This window comes from Paroedura picta, chromosome 9, assembly GCF_049243985.1.
Source record: "Paroedura picta isolate Pp20150507F chromosome 9, Ppicta_v3.0, whole genome shotgun sequence".
NCBI classification, from domain to species: Eukaryota; Metazoa; Chordata; class Lepidosauria; order Squamata; family Gekkonidae; genus Paroedura; species Paroedura picta.
The window spans coordinates 452,887-478,901 of NC_135377.1; the positions used below are offsets into that span (position 1 = coordinate 452,887).

Below are 26,015 nucleotides of genomic sequence, written 5' to 3' on the forward strand. Positions count from 1 at the left end.
CAGTCTGAAAGCTCTGTCCACGAGCCTGGGAGTTCAATCCCAGCAGCCGGCTCAAGGTTGACTCAGCCTTCCATCCTTCCGAGGCCGGTAAAATGAGTACCCAGCTTGCTGGGGGGTAAACGGTAATGACTGGGGAAGGCACTGGCAAACCACCCCGTATTGAGTCTGCCATGAAAACGCTGGAGGGCGTCACCCCAAGGGTCAGACGTGACTCGGTGCTTGCACAGGGGAGACCTTTACCTTTACCTTACAGATTCTATATGTGTGTTAAAGCCGGACCTACAAGGGCCGAAATGCATCCGTCTGCAGCTTCATCCAGTGCATAGCAGGCTGGTTTTCACCGGCCTATGGGCTGGACACATGTCTTTTAATTCCTATTGTTGTTGTTTTTTAATTTTGCACAATAAAAGTAATATAATTTTAACAACAATACGGACATTCAAACTTTGTAGTCCTAACTGTTGCCAGTTGGGGGTTTTCGTTCCAAGCAGAAACCAGGCAAGAGAGGGCAAATGCCCACCCTGCAACGCTCCCATTAAGCCCCTGCCTTTCGCCCCAGGCCAGGCCCACCAGGCCCGGGAGTGCAGAGAGCGAGCGGTGAGCCCTGCCCTCGGTCCCACTCTGCCATAAAAGTACCCAGTGCCCTGAGGGAAGGAAAGCCATTTGATCTGCCCCCCCCCCCATTCCATCCCCATCATGGGTGTCAGTGCCGGGGCCTGGCCTTCCTCTAGGGCCAGTTTGGTGTAGTGGTTAGGAGTGCAGACTTCTAATCTGGCATGCCGGGTTCCATTCTGCACTCCCCCACACGCAGCCAGCTGGGTGACCTTGGGCTCGCCACGGCACTGATAAAACTGCTCTGACCAAGCAGTAATATCAGGGCTCTCTCAGCCTCACCCATCTCACAGGGTGTCTCTTGTGGGGAGACGAAAGGGAAGGCGACTGTAAGCCGCTTTGAGCCTCCTTCAGGTAGAGAAAAGTGGCATATAAGAACCAACTCTTCTTCTTCTTCTTCAGTAATCTCAGGGCTCTCTCAGCCTCACCCACCCCACAGGGTATCTGTTGTAGGGAGAGGAAAGGGAAGGCGACTGTAAGCCGCTTTGAGCCTCCCTCGGTTAGGGAAAAGCGGCATCTAAGAACCAACTCTTCTTCTTCTTCTTCAGTAATATCAGGGCTCTCAGCCTCCCCTCCCTCACAGGGTGTCTGTTGTGGGGAGAGGAAAGGGAAGGCGACTGGAAGCCCCTTTGAGCCTCCTTCGGGTAGAGAAACTCAGGATATAAGAACCAACTCTTCTTCTTCAGTAATCTCAGGGCTCTCTCAGCCTCACCCACCTCACAGGGTGTCTGTTGTGGGGAGAGGAAGGGAAGGCGACTGGAAGCCGCTTTGAGCCTCCTTCGGGTAGGGAAAAGCGGCATATAAGAACCAACTCTTCTTCTTCTTCTTCTAGTGCTCCCGGGCATTGGGAGGCTGGCCAGAGGCTCCAGGCTGCTCTGGCAGGAGGTCGCTGGCCCTGCTCCCATCGGGCTTCCATCCCGTCCCACGACAGCCCCCTAGCCCTTGGCCCTCCTGCTCCATGGCCCGCTACCTGCCTTGGCCCTGGGGGGCTCTGAGGGGTCCACAGAGAACGGCTTCTCACGCCAATGACTTGGGAGCGACACCCCCAGTGGCTGGACTGAGCATTGTAAGAGCGGACCCCCGACAGCCCCCCTCCCCAGCCACCTTCTGCTCCTGGGTCTTCTTGCCTCACCTCACCTGGAGCTGCTGCTGTGCAGGCAGAGAGCAGAGGCTGACCACGGGGTCTGCAATGGCCACAAGCCGCTCCGCCAGGCCATGATGATACAGGATCTCTGCAGACAGGAGCTGGGAGGGAAGAGGAGCACAGTTATTCTCAGGGTGGAGGAGAAGAAGAAGAGCCAGGGTTCTGTACCCTGCTTTTTACTACCCAAAGGAGTCCCAAACACCTTTCCCAAACAAAGGAGTCCCAAACACCAACCTTCAGGTCAGAGATCTGCGAGCGGACGGCATGAGCATCGAGGTGGACTTGGCCCAGCTCCTCCAGGCGCTGGCTTAGCTGGGAAAGGCGGGCCAGCTCCGATCCCAGAGCCTGCTCAAACTAAGACACAGCCAGCTGAGTCAGCCCTCGGGGCAAGATCCTTCTGCTGGAGGAGCTCTACAGGGAGCCCAGAATACCCTCCTTTGCCCCAGTGGCTGCGGGCCCTAATGGCTGCGGGGTAGGGGGTGGGGCTGGGCTGGGGGGGCTTTGGGTGGCCTTGGGTGGAACCCCAAGGATTGAATCCCAAGGCTGCTCCACCAGATCCACTTTTGGGTGGGAATAAGATCCAGAGAGGAAGGCAGCAAGTTGTTCTGACCTCCCTCTGAGCCTCAGGAGAGGTCCTTGGGAGGAGCCGGAATCCCGCCTTGCCCAGCCCTTGCCCAGCCGGCTGGCCAGCCCGGCCTCGCATTACCTTCTCTCTGTCCGCCGTGCTGACAGGGACTGAGGCACCTGCAGACTGCCCGCCTGGGGGAAGCAGCTCCCTTTCCATACGCCCCAGCCACAGGGCCAGGGCCTCCTGGCCGGGCTCCAACCGGCAAGGGGCTTCCAAGGCCTGCTCCAGGCGGAGCATGATGTCGGCGCTGCTCCGGGCCACCCTCAGGAAGTGGGCCTGCAGGGCATCCATCTTCTCCTGCACAAGCTGGGCTTCTTCACCTGCAAGGGCAGAGCCCCAGGCCCCAGAGTCAGTAGCCCACTCCCCCCCTCCCCAAGCCCTTGCCTGGGCAGACCGCTGAGCGGGGGGTGGGGTTCAGATAGGCCAAGGAGGGAGGAAAGAAGGGCAGAGGGGCGGGGCGGGGGGGTGCAGCTGCACGGAGGCACGTGTCACAAAGTGCCCAGGCTGGGCCTGGGGCCCTCACCCTGGCAGAGGGGGCCACGGCTTCTCCACAGTCCTCACAAAAGGGGAATCTGATTTGCTGAGAGGGGCTCCAGCCCTTCCTGCCCTGTTCTTCTGACCTGGGGGGGGGGGGAAGGAGGGAGTTCCCTTTGCCCTCTGGTCCACAGGCAGAAGGTGGTCAGAGGGACCTTAATGACCCACTGGTCATGGGTCCTGTGAGATGACTGTGGAGACCCAACAGCTGTCACTTCTCCCATCACACAGGCCTCCAAAGTGCCGGGTGCAGACCCCCACTGGGGAGACACCCGATCCTCAGGTGAGTCACTTTTGGCCAACCTACTCTAACTCCTGGGTTGTTGTCAGGGTGGAAGGGAAGAAAGGAAAGCCTTGCAGGCTGCCCTGAGCTCTGCAGCCAACGGGGGCAAGAGGGAGAAAGACGCGGTGGAGGGGCTGACGGACACCCTGCCGTGCCTCTCAACACCCTTTCCTTCCTCAGGGAGCCTCTTGGCTGCTGAACTGGAAGTGCCCGAGGGCACAGAGGGCGTTCCCACTGCTCTGGGACTGGAGAGAGGGCCCCCCATGCCCACAAAAGCAGACCAGCCTGCTGCTCCCACTTGCCTGACACCATGTCCATGAGCCGTTGCCCGCATGCCAAGACCCCGTCCAACTCCTCCGGCTTGGAGCGTATCTCTTTGCTGAGGGCCTAGAGGAGGCAGGTGAAGTCAGGGGCTGCAGGAGCCCCCCCCCCAGTCCCACACAGCCATTCTTTAAGGACAGAGTCCCCACCCTGCTCATCTAACCAGGCCTTCTTGGTTGGGGGCACATAGACCAGGGCTGAGACTGCAGCCCACCCCCTCTTCTTGGCCAGGCCATCCAGGGACGGAGCCTGAAAGGCAAAGAAGCAGCCCAGATAGAGCTCCCCTCTCCCTCCCCTGCAGTCTTTCTTGTCCCCCACGGGCAGGCTTCCATTCCTGTGTGCCAGTCTGTATTTCTGTCCAGCACCTCCTGTGGACCCCTTGCCCCCACACCCATTCGCCACCCTTGCCTGGCTCTGCTGGTGGGAGTTCTGTGCCTGGCTGAGGGTCCTGTGGCCCTGCCCCTGCTGCCCCAGGTGGCCCTCTGTGGCCCTCAGCCAGTCCTGGAAGGCATCGGCCGACTGCTGGAAAGCCTGTGCAGCTGGGAGGATCTGTTCCAAGCAGATGTGCCTGAAAGGACAGGGAGCACAGAGTGTGAGGAGGGAAGGCAGGGCTGACCCCCCCCCCCATCCTACCCTTCCAGGGGAATCACAGTTCAGCAGACCCAGAAAGATGTTTCTGTCAAGACCCTCCCCCCCCACACACACACACAGAAGCACACATACACACAGCTTGCAGGGGTACCCTTTGGCCACCTGATGAGCCGAATGCTCCTCCCACCCACCCACCCACCCACATAGCAGGACTGAGCTAAAGATCTACATGTTTAGGCACTGGGACAAAGAGCAGGCCAGGCCCTGCTAGGGGGGCCCCACATCCTCTGCCTCCTAATGCGATACATGCACCACCCTTCAAATCTCCGTTCCATCCCCAGATTACGGGGAATGAGGGCTAGGGTGGAACCAGCGCTGATCCTTTGCAATGCCAGGTTGATTAACAACAAGACCTTGACCCTGTAGGATTATTTCGCAAGGCACAAGGTAGTCCAGGCTTGTGTGACCAAGACTTGGGCACAGGAAGGTGAGACAGTGGCCTTGAAAGATCTGGCGCCGCCTGGGTTCTCAGTCCAGCTCAGAGGGGGGTGGCGATCTTGGTCTGGGAGACTTTTTCCTTCAAGGCTCTCCTTGCGCCATCAACCCTGGGGGTTGGATATGTTGGCCTAGGGTGGGAATTGGTTGAGAACGTGGCTGTCTGGGTAGTGTACCATTCACCCACTGCACTATCAGGGTGTACATTCAAAAATAAATAAAATAAACATATATTCATAATTCAGATTAAGGAATAGAGGGGGTGCTTATTAAATTTGCAGATGATACTAAACTAGGAGGGGTAGCAAACACACCAGAAAACAGAATCAAGATACAGGATGATCTTGATATGCTGGAAAACTGGGCTAAAATGTTCCTGAGAGTTAGAGCAGTTCCTCAGTGGAACAGGCTTCCTCAGGAGGTGGTGAGATCCCCTTCTTTGGAAGTTTTTAAAGTAGAGGCTAGATATTCATTTGACAGAAATGCTGATTTTATGAACTTAGGCAGATTGTGAGTGGGTTGGCAGGTAGTTGTGAATTCCTGCATTGTGCAGGGGGTTGGACTAGATGACCCTGGATGTCCCTTCCAACTCTGATTCCTCCAATCCAGGAGGGAGGGAAGGAGGGAAAGGAGAAGGAAGGATGGGAGAAAGTGAAGAAAGGAGGGAGGGAAGGGGGGAGGGAGTGAGGAAAGAATGGAGGGTGGGTGGGAATAAGGAGGGAAGGAAAGGAGCAATGGGGAAGGGAGGAAGAGAGGAAGGGAGAGGGAAGGGAGCATGGAATGGAGGGAGGAAGTGAGGGAGGGAAGAAAGATGGAAGGAAGGACAGACAGAAGGGAAGAAAGAAGAGAGGTTGGGAGAAAGGGAGAGAGGGAAGAAGAAAGTAAGGGACCGAGGGTTGGAGGGAGGAAGGGAGGGAGGAGGGGAGAGAGGGAAGGAAGAGAGAGGAGGAAGGGAGGGCGGGTGGGAGGAAAGTTGGAAGGAGGGATGATGGAAGAGAGGGAGGGAGGAAGGAGGACTGGAGGAGGGAAGAGAGGGAGGAAGGGAGGAGGTGAGGGAGGGAGGGAGGGAGGGAGGGAAGACATAGGGGAGGAAAGTTGGAAGGAAGGATGGAAGGAGGGGAAAGGAGGGAGGACAAGTATTAGATGGTCTCACTTCTTGGCTGGCCCCAGCTCCCTCTTGCAGACCCTGTTTGTGTGTGTATATATGCTGGGGTTCTTGAGGGGTTTCTCAGTTCAGTTTTGCCCCTTGTACCATCATACTGCGATCCTAATAAAGAGCTGATTGAACTCCCAGTGGTTCCTTTGAACCCATGGATATAATACTTCCCCTCCCTGCTTGGCTGGTCTTCAGGTCCTTTGGGGGCAAAATGTCCAAGACCAGTGTGCCACAGCCAAGCCCCAGAGGTCATGGCTGAGTAGAGCGAGGCACTACGGTGGCAGGGAATTGGCATGGCAATCTATCCCAAAGATGGGCCCCCACATACACACAGGGGAGTACGAGAAGAACCATCAGGCAGAGTTTGTAAATGGAAACGGTCCTTTCCTGGGGTGTGAAACTGAGCTAAGTGGAGCACAGCCGGTTGTTGCATGAATGACCCCCATGAAAGGACTTCAAAGGCCACCACTACACCAGAGGAAGGGAACACCCCACCCACACCATGGGATCAAAGGCTGGCCTCCGCCAGCAATCTGCGGGACGGTTCTGGGCATGTTCACAGGCCCCTCCATCACCCTCTTTCAATTGAGAGCAAAAGAGACGGGTTGTGCCAGCTGGCTGTGAGGGCTGGCGTCTGCTAAAGTGGCGCAGGGTCTTGTACCCACTTTGGCTGGTCTGCCAGCTGTAAGTTTTCCTAGAGGATGAAGCTTTGGCCATAGTAACCATGGCTCCGATCACAGCCCGGCCATACTGCCCTGCACTGTGCCTGGGGCTGCCTTTGAAGGCTTCTATGGGAACTAATTGTGGCAGTCAAATTGGCCACACAAGTGACCGAAGGGCACAGCGTTTAAGCAGCTTCACACGGCTGCTTGTTTTACGTGATTGTCGTGCTCCTTGTAGGGCCTGTTCCACCACTGTATCTGGCCGCCCCATCTAGTTTTCAGCCTCTAGCTGTTTTCATATCAGTCACCGTGAACAGATTTCTTGAGAGGCAACTAAGAAGGATTTGGAACGCCAAAGGAGGCTCTGTGGGGCTCACCTGGCTTCTGCCCCCTGCACTAAGGCTGTCCACTTCTCCCGAAGGCTGGCGAGCCCCCCGCTCTTTTCGAGTCCATCAGCCCTGCCAGCTGGCTCAAGGGGCATCTGTCCAGCCTGCAGCAGTTGCTCCACGTGGGCTTGGCGCTCCTGCAGGAGCCGCTTCAAGAGCTGGGGGAGGGCAGAGCAGCAGGTGAGCAGGAGGCCCCCGGGCCCGGATTCCCCTCCGGCCCCTCCCAAGGCCTGCCCACCCTTTGGGTACTGCTGACTGACCTTCAAGGGTCTCCCATCCTCCCCACAAGGCAATACCAATACTGCTATTTCTGAGGTTGCTTGCCAGTTTCACAACACACAGGTGAGAGCCTACAGGAGCACAAGCAGTGCCCCCCCCCCCGCCGCCATCAGAAGCCCAAGACAGCCTGGCCAGGGCCCTGCAGAACTGGGAAGGACCCAAGGGGTTGGTCGCAGGAAATCCTGGTCCATTTCTGAAAAGCAAGCCAGACTTTCCAGATGACGGAAACGGTTTGTCCCATATCCTAAAGCCATCTCGGTCAATCTGCTCTGCACAGGCCGGCAACCACTCTCCAGGGTCTCTGGCAGAAAAGGGTCTATCCCGTCCCCTCCTGCCTGGTCCTTTTTGAACTCTCCACATGCCCAGCAGTTGCTCTGCCACTGAGCCATGGTGCAGCCACCCTTTGCCCATCTGGGTCCCCACACAGAGGCCTTGTGGGCTCAGCTCACCTTCTGCTCCTGTAGCTGGGCCTTCACCACCTTGGCTTCGGAGGAAGGGGATTTTTGGTTGGCCACCAGGTCTTCCAGGTCTCTGACCCAGGCAAGCAGCTTCCCCAAAGCCTCCTGTGTCTGCTCAGGGCTCCGCCGGTCTCCCAGGAAGGCCAAGGCCTGTGGAGAGAATGAGGGTGAGTGCCTGCACTGGCCCAGGTGATGGCCCAGGTGACAGCCCTCTCCCCCGAAGGAAGAAACCCTGCCCTGAGGCCTCCTTCAGGCAGGCCAGCTCTGAGAATGGCCAGGAGATGTGGGGGCGGAGCTTTGGGGAGGATGGAGCTTGCAAAGGGAGGGGACTCAGGTGCGGCAGGATGCCACGCCCTCTTCACCAGCTACTCTCTCCAAGGGAGTACATCTTGGTCACCAGGAAATCTGCTATACGTCTGGGAGATTTCCAGGACCCACTGGAGACTGGCAACCCGATGGCATCAGTAATGCTCCAGGCATCAATTCAGAAGGATTTCGTGCCACTCCCCAGTATGCCCAAAGCCCGACAGCTCTCCCTCCACACAAGCTTGTGGCTGGGGTTTCCCGTCCCCCCTGTCAGGAGGCAGCAGGCAATGTGAGACCCGCACAGATTCCTCCCCAGGCCCCCTCACCCAGGAGAGCAGTGGTGGGGGGTGTGTGGCAGAGTCCAGCATGACTGGGGGCCACAAGGCCCCCTGGAGCACCCTCCCACACACCCTAGCTTCCCTTTCAGGCTGCTGCAGGGGACCGGGGGCTGCATGGCTAGAAAGGAAGTGTGTCCCCTGGGGCTAGAGGGATGCCACCCTTGGAATGTCCTAGGGCACAGGAGGGGATGGGGGAGGCCAGCTAGGGCCAGGCTGCCTTCTCTGGGAGGGGACTCTTGAGGCTGGCGACTGCTACCCAGGGTGCTCCAAGGGAGTGAGTCTGCCCCGAGAATTTCTCTCTGGGCAGCCATATATAGAGTTGGCCATAGAATTGTAGAATAATAGAGTTGGAAGGGGCCTCATGGGTGATCTAGTCCAACCCCCTGCACTATGCACAACACACTCATCTACTGTAACCTGCCACCCCCTTGAGCCTTCACAGAATCAGCCTCTCCATCAGATGGCTCTCCAGACTCTGTTTAAAAATTTCCAAAGATGGAGAACCCACCACCTCCCAAGGAAGCCTGTTCAACTGAGAAACCACTCTAACTGTCAGGAACTTCTTCCGGATGTTGAGATGGAATTTCTTTTGAATTAATTTCATCCCATTGGTTCTGGTCTGTCCCTCTGGGGCAAGAGAGAACAATTCTGCTCCATCCTCTACATGGCAGCCTTTTAAATACTTGATGGTTATCAGATCCCCTCTCAGTCGTCTCCTCTCTAGGCTAAACAGACCAAGCTCCCCCAACCTTTCCTCATACGTCTTGGTCTCCAAACCCCTCATCGTCTTTGTTGCCCTCTTCTGGACACGCTCCAGTTTGTCTACATCCATCTTCAACTGGGGTGGCCAAAACTGAACACAGGACTCCAAGTGAGGCCGAACCAGAGCAGAGTAAAGCGGTACCATCACCTCCTGTGATCTGGACACGATACTCCGTTTGATCCAGCCCAAAATCCCATTTGCCTTCATAAGGCTGGGAGTTCGATCCCAGCAGCCGGCTCAAGGTTGACTCAGCCTTCCATCCTTCTGAGGTCGGTAAAATGAGTACCCTGCTTGCTGGGGGGTGAAATGTATTGAGTCTGCCAAGAAAACGCTAGAGGGCATCACCCAAGGGTCAGACATGACTCAGTGCTTGCATAGGGGATACCTTTATCTTTACCTTGGTTTTTCCTACCTAAATGCAGAACTTTACATTTGTCCATATTGAACTTCGTTTTATTCAGTTTAGCCCACTTCTCAAGCCTATCAAGATCCAAGGTGGGGAGGGGGAGGATGCCCCTGGAGGCAGGCCCCAGCCTGCATGTAGAACAGTACCCACTAGATGTTCACCATCTGAGTTGTTCACAAGTAGTATGGGCTGCCTAAGGAGGTGGGGAGCTCCCCTTCACTGGCAGTATTCAAGCAGCAGCTACACAGATCCTTCTCCTGGATGATTGAGGCTGATCCTGCACTGAGCAGGGGGTGGGACTAGATGGCCTGCATGGCCCCTTCCCACTCTAGGATTCTGTGAGTCTAGTTCAGCAGTGGAAGGGGCTGCCTAAGGAGGTGGGGAGCTCCCCCTCACTGGCCGTCTTCAAGCAGCGGCTGGACAGATCCTTCTCCTGGATGCTGGAGGCTGATCCTGCCCTGAGCAGGGGGTGGGACTAGATGGCCTGCATGGCCCCTTCCCACTCTAGGATTCTAGGAGTCTAGTTCAGCAGTGGAAGGGGCTGCCTAAGGAGGTGGGGAGCTCCCCCTCACTGGCCGTCTTCAAGCAGCGGCTGGACAGATCCTTCTCCTGGATGCTGGAGGCTGATCCTGCACTGAGCAGGGGGTGGACTAAATGGCCTGTGTGGCCCCTTCCCACTCTAGGATTCTAGGAGTCTAGTTCAGCAGTGGAAGGGGCTGCCTGAGGAGGTGGGGAGCTCCCCCTCACTGGTGGTCTGCAAGAAGCGGCTGGAGAGATACCGATTCTGGATGCTTTAAGCCAGCCTTTCTCAACTTTTTTACCCTTGAGAAACCCCTAAAATATTCTTTAGACTTCAGAAAACCCCAGCAGTGGCGTGATGGTGCAGAATATGGTTGGGAAGGATAAGTGTGTACCCAACCACCCGGGGGCCCTCCCCACTCTACCCCCTCCAGGTCCATCACTGGCCATTTTGGAAGGGGGGGGGGAGAGCAGATCGCCGTGACCATATATGGTCATATCATCAAATGAACATTTAACACATTTTAAAAATATATTAAAAAATAATGAACTTCCACCCATTCAGGAAATCTTCCAGGGCCACGAAGCCCTCGTTGTGGATGCCTGCTTGAGGCGGATCCTTTATTGAGCAGGGGGCTGGACTAGATGCCCTGTGTGGCCCCTTCCCCCACCCAGACCCTATGACTCTTTCTGCGTGACCCAGGACCCCCTTGCCTTTCCACCTCGCTTTTGCTTCCTGGCTCACAGCTCACAGCTGAGCTGCTGGGTCTCCTCCTGCCCTGCTCCAAAGGCCCCCCACTATTAACCTCCGGCCAGGCACCCTCAGCCAGCACCTTCACCGTCCGGGTGATGACGGACTCTTGGTTCTTGTCCCCGCCGGGGAACTCGGTCACCTCCATGATCTCCGTCACGACGGTCTCTGTCACCTCAGTCACCTCGGTCACTTCAAGGGGCTTCCACGCCCAGCCGGTTCTTGGCAGGAGGCCTCCGGGGGGGCTCCAGGGGGGGGCCTCCAGGTGGGCCTTCAGTGGATTGCAGCTCAGGCCCCTGTTCTGCGCTTGGACGTCCCGGTTGTCCTGCTTGGGGAGGGGGCTGCTCTGTTGAGCCAGGGGCCAGCCATTCTCAATCACCCTCGGGGCGAGGGGAGGCTTTTCCGGGTGGGGGGCCCCTGCATGGCCTTCCCTGTTGTTCCTGCCAGAGGGCGGCCCGGCCTCCAGGCCCAGGTCCTTGAGGTACGAGTCCTTCAGGAAGTCCTCTGCTTTCTGGCTCTTGACCCCCAGGCAGCTGGGCCGACCCCCCGAATTGCCCATGGCCAGTGGCTGCGAAGGGACTCAGCAGGCGGGGGGGGGGGACTAGGCTCAGAGGGTCCTGGCCTGAAACAGATGAGCAGTAGCCACGTTACGTGCCCCGGAGTGGGGGCCCCAGGCCCACGGGAAGGCAATCAAAGCCCTCTGTCTGCCTGTCTGTCCTGGGGGGACCTTGCGCCCTTTGGGGGGGAGCAGAGTTCTACCAACAAGCAAGCCTTTCCCACAGGCCCCCTCCCTTCCCAAGCAAACGTGGGAGACCCCAGTCCCTGCAAGCCAGAAGGTACCCTGGAGATTCCGGGCTCTCCATCTGTATACTCCCACCGACCCCCAATGTCTCAGCAGGGCAGCCAGGGCAGCGTGTGGGGCCGTGGGAGGGAGTTTCCCACCTGAGTGCTGGGGCAGAGGCAGGCACAGGAGGGGCAAGGGTAGCTGGCTTCTGCACCTCGGGACGCCACCCCACCCTCAGGGCCTGTCCCCTCTCCCTCCCAACGGCCCCTGAACTGAGCCCTCGGATTAACTGCCAGGCCAGCTAGAGAGCAAAAAGAGAGGCCATCTGTCTGTCTGTCTGTCTGTCTGTCTGTCTGTCTCCAGGGCCTGGCCAAGGGAGGTAGAGGCAGACCACTCGGCTGCCCCCGGCTCATCAGGTGGAGGCTGAACGTCCCGTCCAGAGCTGACCCCCCCCCCCCCGCAAGTCCCAGGGGCCCCTCTCCTCCCTGCCTCCCCCATGCCCCCCTTCTGGCTTGCAGGGGCTGGGGAGGGAAGGCAGTGGCCTGGCTCAGCAGGCTGGCCTGCGTGCGTCCCCCATCCCTGTCCCCCCCAGGGGGGGCCAGGCTTCTTCCAAGCATTGCTTTGGGCCAGGCTGGCTCCATCCGCGTGGGCTGCTGAGTGGTTACCTTCAGAGTGCCGCAGGGAACCCCGTCTGGGCAAAAGGTGTCGGTTGGCGGGGGGCCCAACTCCACCGCTGGGTCTCCTTTCAGTTCCTTGGTGCCAGGGGCCGTGTGGCCAGGAGAGGGGCAGCTTCTTCGCTTCTTCCAGAGCCCTCGGCTGGCTTCGCCGTCCTGGCTGGAGCAGGCGGGGGCTGCAGCCTCGGTGCCTCTTGGGTGCTGCGTGCCAGGAGGGTGGCTCTCAGAAGCAGGGGGCAGGGCAGGGGGTGCTGGACAGAGCCAGCCCCACCTGAAGCTCTCCTGGGCCGGGCTGTCCTCCACGCAGCTCTGCGGGGAGCCCCGGGGCCTAAGGGCCCGGCAGTGGGGTGCCCTAGGGCTCTGCCCTGGGGGAATCGGCAGGGCTGCGTCTGCCTGCCTGCCTGCCTGGCTGGCTGGAGCAGAGACCCTCCCTCCCTCCCTGCCTGCCCCCCTCTGCCCCGCTGACCCCCTCAGCACACTCCGGCTAATACAATAAGCCACACACATTAACTCTTTGAGCCCTGCAGCACAATTGCCGCTGTTACTGAGGCAACACCGCAGGGCAGACAACCATCCTGGGAGCAGGGGGGGGGAGCCCAGCTTTGGCAGACAACTTTCCCACCAGAACGCCTCCCAGACCCCCTTCCAGCCCCAGCCCTGGCCCCCTGGATTCTGTGGGGAGGAGTGGCAGCCTCTCCTCTGGAGAGCCGGGTTGGACTCCTTCCTTCTCCCCCGCCTGCTGCCAGCTGGGGGACCCTGGGCCAGTCAAGGAGCTGCTGGAGCTGCCCTGGCAGAGGCTTCTCAGCCCCACCTCCCCCCCCCCCCAGGGCTCTCTTGGAGGAGAGAGGGCGATGGTCAGCCCCACTGCCACTTCCATAGGGGCAGCCGTGTCAGTCCATTGCAGGGACAGGTATGCCCTGGGCATGTTCCCTTGGGCTCATGTGGGCATACCAACCTCCAGTCGGGGGATCGGCGTCTCCCAGAATTACCAGAAATCTCCACCCTACAGAGTTCAGTTCTACAAACGAACCGTCAATTCCTTTTGGTAACTCCAGTCCAAAGAAAATGTATAGGAATCGTCCAGGCTATTTCAAAAGTCTAGATAATTAAGACTTAAAAGCACGATGAGCGGAGAGCCCAGGGGATAATTAACATGGAGCAGTGAAAACATTAAGAAAATACGTAGGATCACAATCACTGAGGAAGTTTGGGAAAACGGGATATTATTGACCTACGAACCCGTTTTGGTTGTGATTTATGATTTTGGATGATTTACAAAGTTTTGAATAATTATAAAATGAAGAAATAAAAAGATCCATGAATGATTTGAAATCGCCTGGACAATTCCTATACATTTTCTGGAGTGGCAGAGTTCAGTTCCCCTGGCGAAGAGGGCAACGTTGGGCTGGGGACTCTGTGGCACTGCACCCTACCGGGGGGGGGCTTCCCTCCCCAGGATCCACTTGCTCATCCACAGGAATTTCCTTCCTCGGAGCCCCTGTGTCTTCCTTTGGTGGATCGGAGAGCCGAAGTGGAGAGAGGGAGGAGAAGAGAGGCTTAATGCAGCCTCTTAGGAACCGGTCCCTGCCCAGGCGCTGGGGGTGGGGGCCAGGATGGGGGAGGGCTGCCCCCTCCAGATCACTTGAAGTGATGGTACCACTTTACTCCACTCTGGTTAGACCTCACTTGGAGTCCTGTGTTCAGTTTTGGGCACCACAACCGCAGAAAGATGTGGAGAAACTGGAGTATGTCCAGAGGAGGGCAACAAAGATGGTGAAGGGGTTGGAGACCAAGACCTATGAAGGACGGTTGAGGGAGCTTGGTCTGTTTAGCTTGGAGAGAAGATGACTAAAACGTGATATAATAACCATCTCCAAGTACTTGGAGGGCTGTCATGGAGAAGAGTTGTTTTCTGTTGCCGCAGAGGGTTAGACCAGAACCAAGGGGTTGAAATGAATTCAAAAGAATTTTCGGCTAAACATCTTTAACAGTGCTTCCCTGTTAAAATAAGAGCCGAAGGAGTGGGTGGGTGGAGGTAGGGCCTGCCTACCCAGCCCGCCCAGGAGCAATCTGCCACTGCCACAGGTAAGTATGGGGGGGGCAGGAGGGTAAGGCTTCCCTCTCCCCAGGGCCGGGAGGCCACCCAGGGCCTTCCCAGCCCTCCCCCTGGCCTTCACTGTCCCTTTAAAATGGTGCCACAGCCTGGAGCCAGCTCCCAGCAATGGCGCCACTTTCGGTCCTTGGGGAGGCCTGGGGGGAGGAGGAAGTCCGTCCGTCCGTCCGTCCGTCCGTCCGTCCGTCCGTCCTTCCTTCCTTCCTTCCTTCCTTCCTTCCTTCCTTCCTTCCTTCCTTCCTTCCTTCCTTCCTTCCTTCCTTCCTTCCTTCCTTCCTTCCTTCCTTCCTTCCGTCTTTTGCTCTTTCTCTCTTTCTGTCTGTGTGACTTTCTGTCTTCTTTCTTTCTGCCGCTCTTACTCTCTTTCTGTCTTTCTGTAAGTCTTTTGTTCTGTCAGTCTTTCTTTCTTTCTTTCTTTCTTTCTGTCTGTCTGTCTGTCTGTCTGTCTGTCTGTCTGTCTGTCTGTCTGTCTTCCTCTCATTCTGTCTGTCTGCCTCCCCCCTCCACTACCCCGCTAGCACCTGCTGCATTCCTGACTGCAGTGGGCTTTCTTACTAGTCCGGAAGAAGTTTCTTACTGTGAGAGCGATTCCTCAGTGGAACAGGCTTCCTTGGATGGTGGTGCATTCTCCTTCTTTGGAAATTTTAAAAACTGACAGAAATGCTTATTTTGTGAATTTAGACAGGTGGTGAGTGGGTGGGCAGGAAAGGGTGTGCCAGGGTTTGTCTCTTGTGGCCCTTCTTTGCATGCCCAGGGAACTGCTGATGGCCACTGAGGGATGGTTGGTGAATTCCTCCAGGATAGGCTGGATTCTTGAGATTTTTGTTGGTGGTAGGAGATCCTTTGGACATGAAATTGGGGTCACTGTGGGTAGGCAGGTAGATGTGAGTTTCGGCACTGTGCAGGGCACAATGTAGAAGGCAGCCCGCTTGGTGTAGTGGTTTGCAGACTTCTAATCTGGTGAGCTGGGTTTGATTCCCCGCTCCTCCTCCACATGCAGCCAGCTGGGTGGCCTTGGGTTCACCATGGCACTGATAAAGCTGTTCTGACCAAGCAGCAATATCAGGGCTCTCTCAGCCTCACCCACCTCACAGGGTGTCTGTTGTGGGGAGGGGAAGGGAAGGCGACTGTAAGCCCCTTTGAGACTCCTTCAGATAGAGAAAAGCGGCACCTAAGAACCAACTCTTCTTCTTCTAGATGGCCCTGGAGAAACCACAGGCAAAAGACTTTGTTTGACCAGGACACTGAAACGGCCTGAAAATGTGTCAAAGGGCGACTCCAGTGTGACACAGCTGGGCTAGCATTCTCCTCTGAATGTGGCTGCACTCACCTGGGCCTGAATCTGGAGTTCTGGAGGCCTCACTTCAAAAAGCCGCCTGAAACCATCAAACGTCACCTCCAAAGGCGGCCTCCAGTTTGTTTACTGTATCAAGCATGGCCGGAAGTTTGAGGCGGAATGACAAGACTTTATCCGCAAAATAGTGCCTCACAGCCTAAATCCTAGTGTTTTGGTGCCCTTCCTTGAGGGCGGTGAGGGTCCGAACTACCCTAAATAATTGGGCCGGGTGAGAGCTTGCGGACGCAATTTCCGCTGCAAAAAACTCACGTTTTGCCACTTTCACTGCCATCTCCGACGCCCTCCTAAGCGTGCGATGAGATGTTCTTGCAGCCTCGCCTTGAGTCTTCCGCCACCCTCGCTCTAGTCTTCCCAACTCCCTCTTCTTCCCCCGGAGCACCCTGGTATACCACGGTGCCCGTCTGAATCGAGGGCAGAGAGGATGTCTAGGGGCAATCACGTCTATGGCGGCCGACAGACGGCAGTGCCAGCCCTCCACCATGGCCGGCAAGGAGCTGCCCGGAGGCCTCGGGTCCCGCAGAGCATTCCGGAATCCAACTGGATCCATAAGTATCTGCGGGCGGACTGAAATACGCCCGCCGCCCAACCGGATGTATTCGCCACCCCCTCTGCCTCCATCCAAATGCCCGCTGATCCGAAAGCATTGGCCGGGGGAGGGAGAGGAGGAGCTCGTGGACTTGGGTGAACTGGGCTGCTCCGCAAGAGACCCCAGTGGGGGGGGGGGGGCTGTGGCTGCAGCAAGCAGGTGTTGGAAACAGGGCAGCTCTCCTGGAATCGGCTCGGCATCTGCGGAAGGCGGGGCAGAACTGCGCTGCTCCTCCCATGCATGGAGCAGGCCTCCGGGGCTATGGAGCCAGCCCTGCCTTTGAGTGAAAACGGGCCAGGACGGAGGAGGCCCCTGCCACTCCGGGGACCGACCCATCTGGACTAGGGGCACCGAGGGCCTGCGGCTCTCAGGCACTGCCTCCATGGGCTGGGGGGGGGGGGCTCTGGGGCCAGCAGCTCCCTCCTTTTGGCAGAGAAGGCACCCAGCCAAGGGCCTCTTTGTTGGCCATGAATGGGCCTTTCAGTCGGCTTCTGCCGAGCTGGCCAGCCACAGAAGGCAGCAGGAAGGCAGGGCGGGGCGGGGCGGAGGATGCTGGCAGTGGCGCTGGGCTGGGAGGGGGAGACAGGGATGTTCCTCACCGAGGTGGGGCATGGAAGAGGCCGGGGTGTGAGGCCGCACACAGCGACAAAGGGGCTAGGCCGGAGGGTCAGCCCTCCCTTTAAAGACAAGCTGGCCTTTGACGGAACTGAAATGGGTCTCAAAGACCACTGCATGGGGAGGGGGGTCTCCTCTCTCTGTTTGGTGGGGGTTCTTTCCTTCCTCTCATGCATCTTGAAGGTCTGGGGGGGGGGCAGAGGTGTGCCTTTGCTATGCAGAGTTCTGATGCCTGGGAAAAGGAGGGTGGGAATTTGCTGCTTATTTATTTCTTTATTTAGCTGTAGGGAAGGGTGATATACAAATCCAAATAAATGAACGAACGAACGAACAAATGAATAACTGGATCTAGAAGACCGCCCCTTTTGGCACAGCCATCTTGGGGTAGTGCACAACAATTTAAAACCAACATATAATCAAAACCCTGTACTGGCTTAATTAGCATGCTGCCTGGGACAGCAGTGGTGCGCGCATGGCACACTGACGCCCGAGGGGACAATGGCTGAGGTCAGATGGGCATGGGGGGGGTTGTTTGCCCTGGCTGGGAGGTGGTTGGGGCTTTCTTGTGCTTCCACATGGCATGGAAGCGCTTCCATGCACCTCCAAGGTTTTCCCCTCCTTCCTGAAATCTTCCCAAACCTTTTTTGCCAAAATGGTTTGGGAAAGACCGGAACAAGGCCAGGGTAGCGCCTATCAGTTCGGGAGTCCAGCTGCTCCCTCCCACTCACACTGCCCCTGCCCCAGATGACCCCCGCTAATGTCTCCTTGCTTGGCTCACAGGGCTGGGCCCGGCATATTCGAGGGACCGCCTGTCGTTCTATGTTCCCCGCGGGGCTTTACACTCTACGGGTACAAATCTATTGGTCGTTCCTGGCCCCAGAGAAGCACGCCTGGCCTCGACCAGGGTCAGGGCTTTTTCGGTCCTGGCCCCGACCTGATGGAATGAGCTGCCAGAGGAGCTGTGGGCCCTGCAGGGGCTTTCAGTGTTCCGCAGGGCCTGCAAAATGGAGCTCTTCCGCCAGGTCGTTGGATGATGTTCTGATGGATAAGTTGAAGGACTGCAATCTGGATTTTCAGATAGTCAGGTGGATAGGGAATTGGTTAGAGAACCGCACTCAAAGAGTTGTTGTCAATGGTGTTTCATCAGACTGGAGAGAGGTGAGTAGCGGGGTACCTCAGGGCTCGGTGCTCGGCCCGGTACTTTTTAACATATTTCTTAATGATCTAGATGAGGGGGTGGAGGGACTACTCATCAGGTTTCCAGATGACACCAAATTGGGAGGACTGGCAAATACTCCAGAAGACAGAGACAGAGTTCAACGAGATCTTTAGGATGCTTAGGGCTGATCCTGCGTTGAGCAGGGGGTTGGACTAGATGGCCTCTATGGCCCCTTCCAACTCTATGATTTTATGAGGCTGGGCCGCAAGGTCGATCTGGCCCCCCATAGTAGCTATAGCAGTGGTAGCTAAGACCAACTTGCCCCTTCCCCCTTCCTAGGATGGGTATTGGAGTGGATTAGTTTAGGGCAGAGTCTGCACTTACTTTCTTTATTCCATTGTCAATCCTGTTGAATTCAGATCGCTTTGAACACGATTCTTCCTTCCCCCCCCCATTGAACAGGAAAGTCTTCTGCACGTGGTTAGGGTAGTTCAGAAGGTGGGGGGGGGGAGAGGAGCCAAGCAGGGAGCCTCTTTCTTTTCTTGGAGGGGAGGGGGAGAGGATCGAAAAAGGCAGAGGAGGGAGGAAAAATCCAGGACCGACAGAAGTTGAGAGAAATTAGGGGCTTCTCCTTTAAGGCAAATGTGTCACATGACCAGGTGTAGCCTATCAGAGGTTCTCTACCACGGAGCTTTCTTTCCCAAGCTGGATATTCAGGATTAAAAGCAGTCTGAGATATCGCACAATAAAGGTAGGGTCACTCCGGATCAATCCTTCTTGATGCAGAAGGAAAATTAAAATCTCCCAAAATCCAAACGGAAATCGCATTCTGTGTAGAGGGCAGGGACTGAATCGATCTGGGGTTGGTATAAAAGCTCCGCCCAGTTTACACCTAGGTTTATGTGTTTTTGCTGCATCTTTATTGTGTTTAATTATGTTTACTGTCATTTTAATGTGTGGGGGTTTTATTGGGCGTTTTATTGCTGTAATTCGCCTCAAGCCTCCGAGGAGAGGCGAGTAACAAATCTAATAACAACAACAAAAACACAAAAGGAGTTCTCTGCATCTCCTGCCCCTTTAAAGCCCTTCGCATTGCAGAATCATCACTCTCCCCAGTGAAAGGGCAGAGAGACTTTAAAAAAATGTCAATTTGATTCTAAAGACATTTGATTGTTCACCATGGCCCCAATCCCGCTGTGGCCTGGGGCCCCTTGACTTACCTGCCTGGGCGAGCCCTGGCCATGCACACGAGGCAGCCTCTTCTCCAGGGCATCCAGCCAGTGGCGCAAGGAGAGCAGCTGTGCATGCACATCCACTTCTGGCCGGCACTCTTTCCTCTCGTCCCTCAGCCAGGCCCTGGGAGCAAAAGTAAAGTCAGACAGCCTCCAGTCCTGTGCTTGGACGGGACAAGGGAACCGGCGGGAGCAGCCAGGGCAAACCCCCCTTCTGCCGGCACCCCCTGACTAGTTTGGAAGGCGTTTGTCTGGATTGGTATGGAGGGATATCTGCCCCAGTCTGGCAGGACGATGCAGCTTTCTAGGCAGTTCTGGCTCCTGCATGCTTGTAGCAACCTGGTGGAGCCTCAGGGACAGATCACCAGAGGGATGGTTCTGGTTAACAGGGTGTATTCTCAGGGTCGTTGGTGGCAAAGGGTCGATGGCAATTTATTTTTGGCATCCCGGGGAAGGCAGGGGCGGTGGGACACGTGGTGACGTGGGCTACTGGGAGTGTTTTCTGACCTGCCAGAAGCCAACTCGGAGGAACAGGCTTGTGGGTCTGTCCCCCCCCCCACCCTCAGCATTAATGGAACATGGCTCTGAGGGCCCCAAGAGCCCCGCGATCCCCACAGCCGCCTTGCAAGACAGGCCAGTGTTAGGACCCCCAAGGGGCAGGCGGCTGGCCTGGAGCCAAGAAGGCACCACGTGGGCTCCCAGCTGCCGTACGTGGCCCCCCTCAGAGGAGCACGAGTGGACCGCAGCCTGCCTTGGCTTCCTCCATGTGGGACGAGCACCAGGACCAGGATCTTGAGTGAGCCATCCCTGGTGCCATGAACCAATGTGCCACAAAACCGCCACAAAACATAATGGGTGAAGCTTTTGCTCTCTCTGTGGCCACGTCCCGTGGGCAGCTGCCCTTGGCGTCCTTCCAGCAGAAGGCCTCCTTCCTCTGCAGAAGTTCTCAGCAGCTGACAACGAGCTCCTTATGGCCTGATGTGAAGCCCCCAAAGGCAGACCGGAATGGCAGAAGAGGAGGCCCCTCGCTGGAGCCAGGAGTCCAGCTCCATGGGAAATGGGCTGCAGTGGGCAGGGCGGGGACTTTGGGGCCTCCATCTCTCCAATGGAGAGGCAAGGAGTCCCGTGTGGCAAACCCCCCCCCACACACACACACACACTGCTTGCTATTTCAAAGAGAAATAGGCTTCCTCCTCTGTGCTGTGGGGAGAAGAGAGCGGCAGCCAATCACTTGCTCACCTCCATTCAGAGGCTAATTGGCCAGGCCAGGAAGCAGGCACCTGGAGGGGGGGGGAGAGGTTTATTCTTCCCAAAATTCCCTAGGAGAAAGGAGCTTCCTGTAGGAGGGGACAAGGAGGTATATCTGTGGCTGACCACAGGAACGGGGAGGGGGGTCTCTTTTGCCTGGTCACCCTTAAATTAGGACTTTCCTCTTAGGAGTTGAGCAGCCATCTTGGGCCATGTGGCTGCCAAGTGAGCTGAGGAATATGCAATAAGAACTGGGGAATGCCTGAAGCAAACGTGCCTACCCTGTCTAGATAGGTTATGTTTTAGCAAAGGGACAGCAGGATTGCATTTCATCCAATTACTTTTGCCTATTTTGCTTAACTCTGTGCTGTGCTAAAGATCTGCTTATAAACCTTATTCTTTTAATAAATCTTTTATAAATTTGAAGCTGAGTCAGCTTGGTGTAGTAGTTAGGAGCGTGGACTTCTAATCTGGGGAGTCGGGTTTGATTCCCTGCTCCCATACATGCAGCCAGATGAGTGACCTTGTGCTCCCCACTGGACTGATAAAGCTGTTCTGACCGAGCAGGAATACCAGGCTCTCTCAGCCTCCCCTCCCTCACAGGGTGTCTGTTGTGGGGAAAGGAAAGGGAAGGCAAATGTAAGCCGCTTTGAGACTCCTTCGGGTAGAGAAAAGCGGCATATAAGAACCAACTCTTCTTCTTCAGTAATCTCAGGGCTCTCTCAGCCTCCCCTCCCTCACAGGGTGTCTGTTGTGGGGAAAGGAAAGGGAAGGCGACTGTAAGCCGCTTTGAGCCTCCTTCGGGTAGGGAAAAGCGGCATCTAAGAACCAACTCTTCTTCTTCTTCAGTAATCTCAGGGCTCTCTCAGCCTCCCCTCCCACACAGGGTGTCTGTGGTGGGGAGAGGGAAGGGAAGGTGATTGTAAGCTGCTTTGAGACTCCTTCAGGTAGAGAAAAGCAGCATATAAGAACCAACTCTTCTTCTTCAGTAATATCAGGGCTCTCTCAGCCTCCCCTCCCTCACAGGGTGTCTGTTGTGGGGAGAGGAAAGGGAAGGTGATTGGAAGCCACTTTGAGACTCCCTCGGGTAGAGAAAAGCGGCATCTAAGAACCAACTCTTTTTCTTCTATTTCCCAAGGTGACTGAGGGGAGAAGCCATATTCAGAGGCAATAATCTTCTAAATCCAAAATTCAAAAGAATTTTCGGCTAAAGAATTTCCTGACAGTTAGTGCAGTTCCTCAGTGGAACAGGCTTTCTTGGGAGGTGGAGGGTTCTCCTCCTTTGGACATTTTTAAGCAGAGGCTGGAGAGTCATCTGACAGAAATGCTGATTCTGTGAACTGAGGCAGATGGTGGGTGGGTGGGTGGGCAGAAGGGATTGTGTCCGTGCTTGGCTCCTGTGGCCCCTTCCTGCATGCCCAGGAAATGCCAACCGCCACTTTCGGCTCAGAAGGCATATTTCCTCCAGGCCACACACTCCAGCAGCTGGGCAGCTCAGCCCCTGGCTCCGGGCTCCCTGTCCAGGGATGAAGACATGATGAACACACATGGGGTGAGATGCCCCTGCGCACTGGCCAGAGAGGCAGGAAGTCAAGAGCCAGCCCCGTACGGGATTTAAGGAGTGGGCACCCTCCCCGGCAGCCTTCTCCCTCCCTCCCCGCAGCTAGAGGTCTCTGAAGCCCTCGTCCAGCCAGCCTGCTTCTCCTCAGCCCCAAGGCCCGGCTCCAGTTCTCCCCGCTTTGTCTGTGGCAGGTGGAGCCGCAGGCAGCATCCCGCTCTGCATTTTCCGAGCCACATCTTGCCATGTGCAGAAAACGCCTGGCCTAAGAGGGCCTTGCCATGCTGGGGGGGGGGGGCGGGGGGGGACCTGCTGCTCCAGATAGGGGAGAGGGGCTTTGGATCGGGGCTATCATTCTGTGCCAGCAGAGGCTGCAATCTTGCTCTGCCAACCCCGCCCCCCGCCCCCCAGAGGCTGCCTCCTCCCAGACCCAGAGCCCAGTACAACAGCTCTTGCCCTGAGCATCTGGGGAAGGGGTGGGCTAGCCAACAGCCTCCCTCCGACAGGGGCCCGGTCAGCAGCCTGCTCCCTCTCCGGCCAGGCAGGGGCAGAATCCACACCTCTGTCACACACTACACCTGGTCTTGGCCAAGGGGCCGGGAAGCCTGTCCGCCTGGAGTCAGCAAACGTCCAAATCCCTGGGAAAGAGGCCGGCTGGGCACCAGGCGACCAGCGGTCACCCCCAGGAATGGACACGGTCCAGCCCTGCGCCCCTCCCAAGGCCCTCAAGCCAAAAGTCTTGCAGCCCTGTCATCCAGGCTCTTCTGCACGGTTGCCCTAAAGAAGGGGCTCCCCTCCAAGGCTGGGCCCAAGCAGCCTTCCATGGAAACGGACTCCCAAGAGGTCGCTGGGGGGGCATCCCCGGGCCGAGCACAGTCTGAGGGCATCTGCCCCGAGGCCCCCTGGGAAGGGCCCAGTATGGGAGAGGAACGGGGGGCCGTGGGGGGCCGTGGGGGGGGGGTGGCAGCAGTAGCCACGCCTGCCAGCCTTGTTCCTGGAAGCTGCCCACGGAGTCCTTCCTACCTCTCAGGGTCCTCTTCAGAGTCTGGCGGTGAGGGAGCCCAGCGGCATCCTGGGAAGTTGGCAGCATCCGCAGCAAGAACATCCTGCAGGTGGGGGAAACACCACAGGGAGAGAGAGGTGATAAAAGCCCCGGCCAGTCAGCACACCTGGAGCCAGGTAGGCTTGCGGGGGGGGGGGGGGAGACTGAGGCAGCCTCACTAGAGCCACATGGAACAGCCAAGATCTGGCAGGTGCAAGTTCAAAATCCAACACAGATCATGTTGGGAGAGGAAGTTGGGCCAGTCACCCTCCTCCTCTCTCAGCCTGTTCTACCTCACAGGGTTGTAGTGGAGATAAAAGGGAGACCCAGAGAATGAGAGAGGCACACAGTTCTGAGCTCCATGGAAGAGGCAGGAGGGGGCGGGGAGAGAATAAAAAAGCATTCAAGTGACATAATTTCCGAATCCGTTCAGGTCACCAGAATCCGTGACATAATTTCTGAATCCATTCAGCTCATTTCTCCGGCACAGAAGAGGGTGGCAGAAGACTTTCTGTGCTGATCAACATTCTCTGCTTCTGCAGGGAGGGTATTCGACAGCCCCCCCCCCCCGGCCCACCCTGCAGCTCCTTTGCAGCTCAGGGCTGGGGCCGCTGCTGCGTCCCTTGTGCTTTGTGAGGCGGGGGGGGGGGAAGCTGCAGTGTTGGGTGGGGCTGGCATGGTACAGCACATCACATTCCAAAATCTGAATGGGAACACGGAGCATTTCCCAAATATCAGCTGCGGGCCTGATTTATTTCCAGTGTCGGCTTGCCTCTTCTGCTCCTGGGGCTTCCTGGCCCTTAAAGCTTACTGGATCAGCAGCAGAATTTGGCCTCAGGACGTGGGGAACATGCCGTCACACGCGACCAACGGGAGGAGCAGGAGAACAAATTGGGAGGGCCCCTGTTCTGCTGCAGCCTGGCTTCCTACGCTCTGTCTTGCATGTTCCAGAAGCGAGCCTGTTAAGAACGCATTATGTTTAGTCTGCAGCAGCAGGGGCACCTTTAAGCCCTTTCGGGAAATGGCTGGGTAAAAGTCAAAGAGCGAGTTTTATTCAAGGAATGGGTTATATTCGTGGTATAAGGAGCATGCATACACACTTCTTCCAGCATGAATAAAAAGGTGCCACTGGACTCATAGAATCATAGAGTTGGAAGGGTCAAACATGGACAATCTAGGTCTGGGCTGGGTACCATAGTAATAGCTGGTGCCTGAGTTTTCTGCTCCTGCATCCACTATTTCAAAAAGGACAGTTTTCCCTTCTGTGGTGCGGAGGGGGGCATAATCCCATGCTCACCTCTTTTCAGAGGCTAATTGGCCAGGCCAGGAAGCAGGCACCTGGGGGGGCGTTCTTCCCAAAATTCCCTACGAGAAAGGAGCTTCCTGTGGGAGGTGTACCTGTGGCTGACCACAAGACGTAGGAGCTTGCCCATGGATCTTTGACCACACTGAGCTCCCCCATCTCATAAATGCTAGTCCGGGGCAAGGGGTAGGAGGGGGGGCTGGGGAAGCAGTGAGTCTTCTGGCGGGGGTCCCCTGCCTCCATGTTGCTCTTGTGCTAAGGCTGTGGGAGACACAGAGGCGAGGCCTCAGGAGCAAAAGGGGTGGCTGGGAAACCTGGTCCTCCCAGCTGGAGGCCTGTCCTACCACCAGGTGGTGGCAGTGAGTATTGCCCAGAGAGACCCTTTTGCTGCCCTCCTGGAGTTGGCAACCAGCCAGAAAAGAGGGTGGGCAAGGCGGAACGGGTCTCGCAATGCAAATGCGGGCCTGTTCCATCACGGCCGGTGCTGGCAGGCATTCAGTTTTGCTGGCTAACAATCTTCTAGCTGGAAAGGATGCCGTTTTCGATGGAGCCTCCTCAAAAGCACAGTTTCCTCTCCAGCAACTTCTTGAAGGAGCAGGTTGAAAGCAATCTCAGGCCACCATGCTTGCAGACCCTCATCCTGCCCAGGTTCTTACCTGGTGCTTAGACCTCACCTAGGCTCTAGCTGGGAGGTACTGGGCAGGAGCTGAGGCTGGGGTTGAGAGGCAGAACCTCTGCTTGGTGTGCAGAGGCTCCCGGGTTTGATCTCTGGCAGCATTTCTGGCCCCAAAGAGGAGGCAGCAGGAAGTGCGGTGAAAGACCCCTGCCAGCCAGAGGGGAGGGTCCTGGCATCAATGGGCTTGACCCTCCTGGGTCTTAGCCAGCGAGGGCACACAGCAGCTCAGCCTGGAAGCCCGAAACATTTTGGAGAGCCCACCATGAATAAATCAACGAGACACCCAAGGTTCAAAACCCCACTTCTGCCATGGAAGCTTGCAAGGTGATCTCGGCCCCCCACAAGGTCTCATCCTGGCCTGCCTCACAGGGTTGTTGTTGTTGGAAAATGGAGGAGGGGAAAACCACCTTCCAAGTCCTTAAGAGCCCCAACTGTGCAAAAAGACTCCAGAGCGCCCTGTGGACCTGCCAGCACAGCGGAAGAAGGCAGGAAGGTTCTGCAGAGTATCGGCCGGGAGGCGGGAGAGGAAAGCTGCTGCTGAACCAAAGACACCATGGTGGGGGAACATGGAGCTGTTCCGGTGCAGAGAGTAATGCCATCCGCCATGACACCTGCTGCGGGGGAGGGAGGGCGGGAGAGAGCGTCCGCTTGGCCTGCAGGAGGTCCCAGGTTCAGTCCCCAGGGGCCTCGGCGGACAAGAGCCCCAGGCAAGAGGGGCTGCGAAGGGCAGAGGCTGCAGTACGGCCGGAGAGGCTGCAGTACGGCCTCGGATGGACCGGGGAGGGGGGGCGATTCAGTGGAGGGCAGCTTTGTGGCTGCTGCTGCCACCACTCCTCAAGGAGGCAGCTGTGAAAGGTCTCCAGAAGGCTGGATTGGCACAAGCCCCCCTCCCCCTGGTGGCCCCCTGACCCTTTAAAGAGGGAGAGCACCTCAAGCCCGTGAGGAGGGGCGTGGCATGGTGAGCCCGGAATGCCACTTCCTGCAGTTGGCCGGACTGCTGCCAAAGCAGAGTCAGGCATCTGAGGGCGGGGGGGGG

The 26,015-nt window shown here is 57.0% G+C and overlaps 1 protein-coding gene across 1 annotated transcript in view; it reads right to left on the reverse strand.

Annotated features, from left to right (window-relative positions):
* The window catches only part of LOC143844965 (plectin-like), a 148,113-nt gene that overhangs the window by 27,132 nt on the left and 94,966 nt on the right, over nucleotides 1–26,015 (reverse strand). The window contains 12 exon segments of the mRNA XM_077352856.1: nucleotides 1,750–1,857; nucleotides 1,991–2,110; nucleotides 2,463–2,704; nucleotides 3,504–3,588; nucleotides 3,931–4,090; nucleotides 6,804–6,970; nucleotides 7,541–7,699; nucleotides 10,688–11,211; nucleotides 11,575–11,581; nucleotides 12,082–12,399; nucleotides 19,141–19,276; nucleotides 22,982–23,064. Coding sequence (XP_077208971.1) covers nucleotides 1,750–1,857; nucleotides 1,991–2,110; nucleotides 2,463–2,704; nucleotides 3,504–3,588; nucleotides 3,931–4,090; nucleotides 6,804–6,970; nucleotides 7,541–7,699; nucleotides 10,688–11,211; nucleotides 11,575–11,581; nucleotides 12,082–12,399; nucleotides 19,141–19,276; nucleotides 22,982–23,064 — 2,109 coding nt within the window.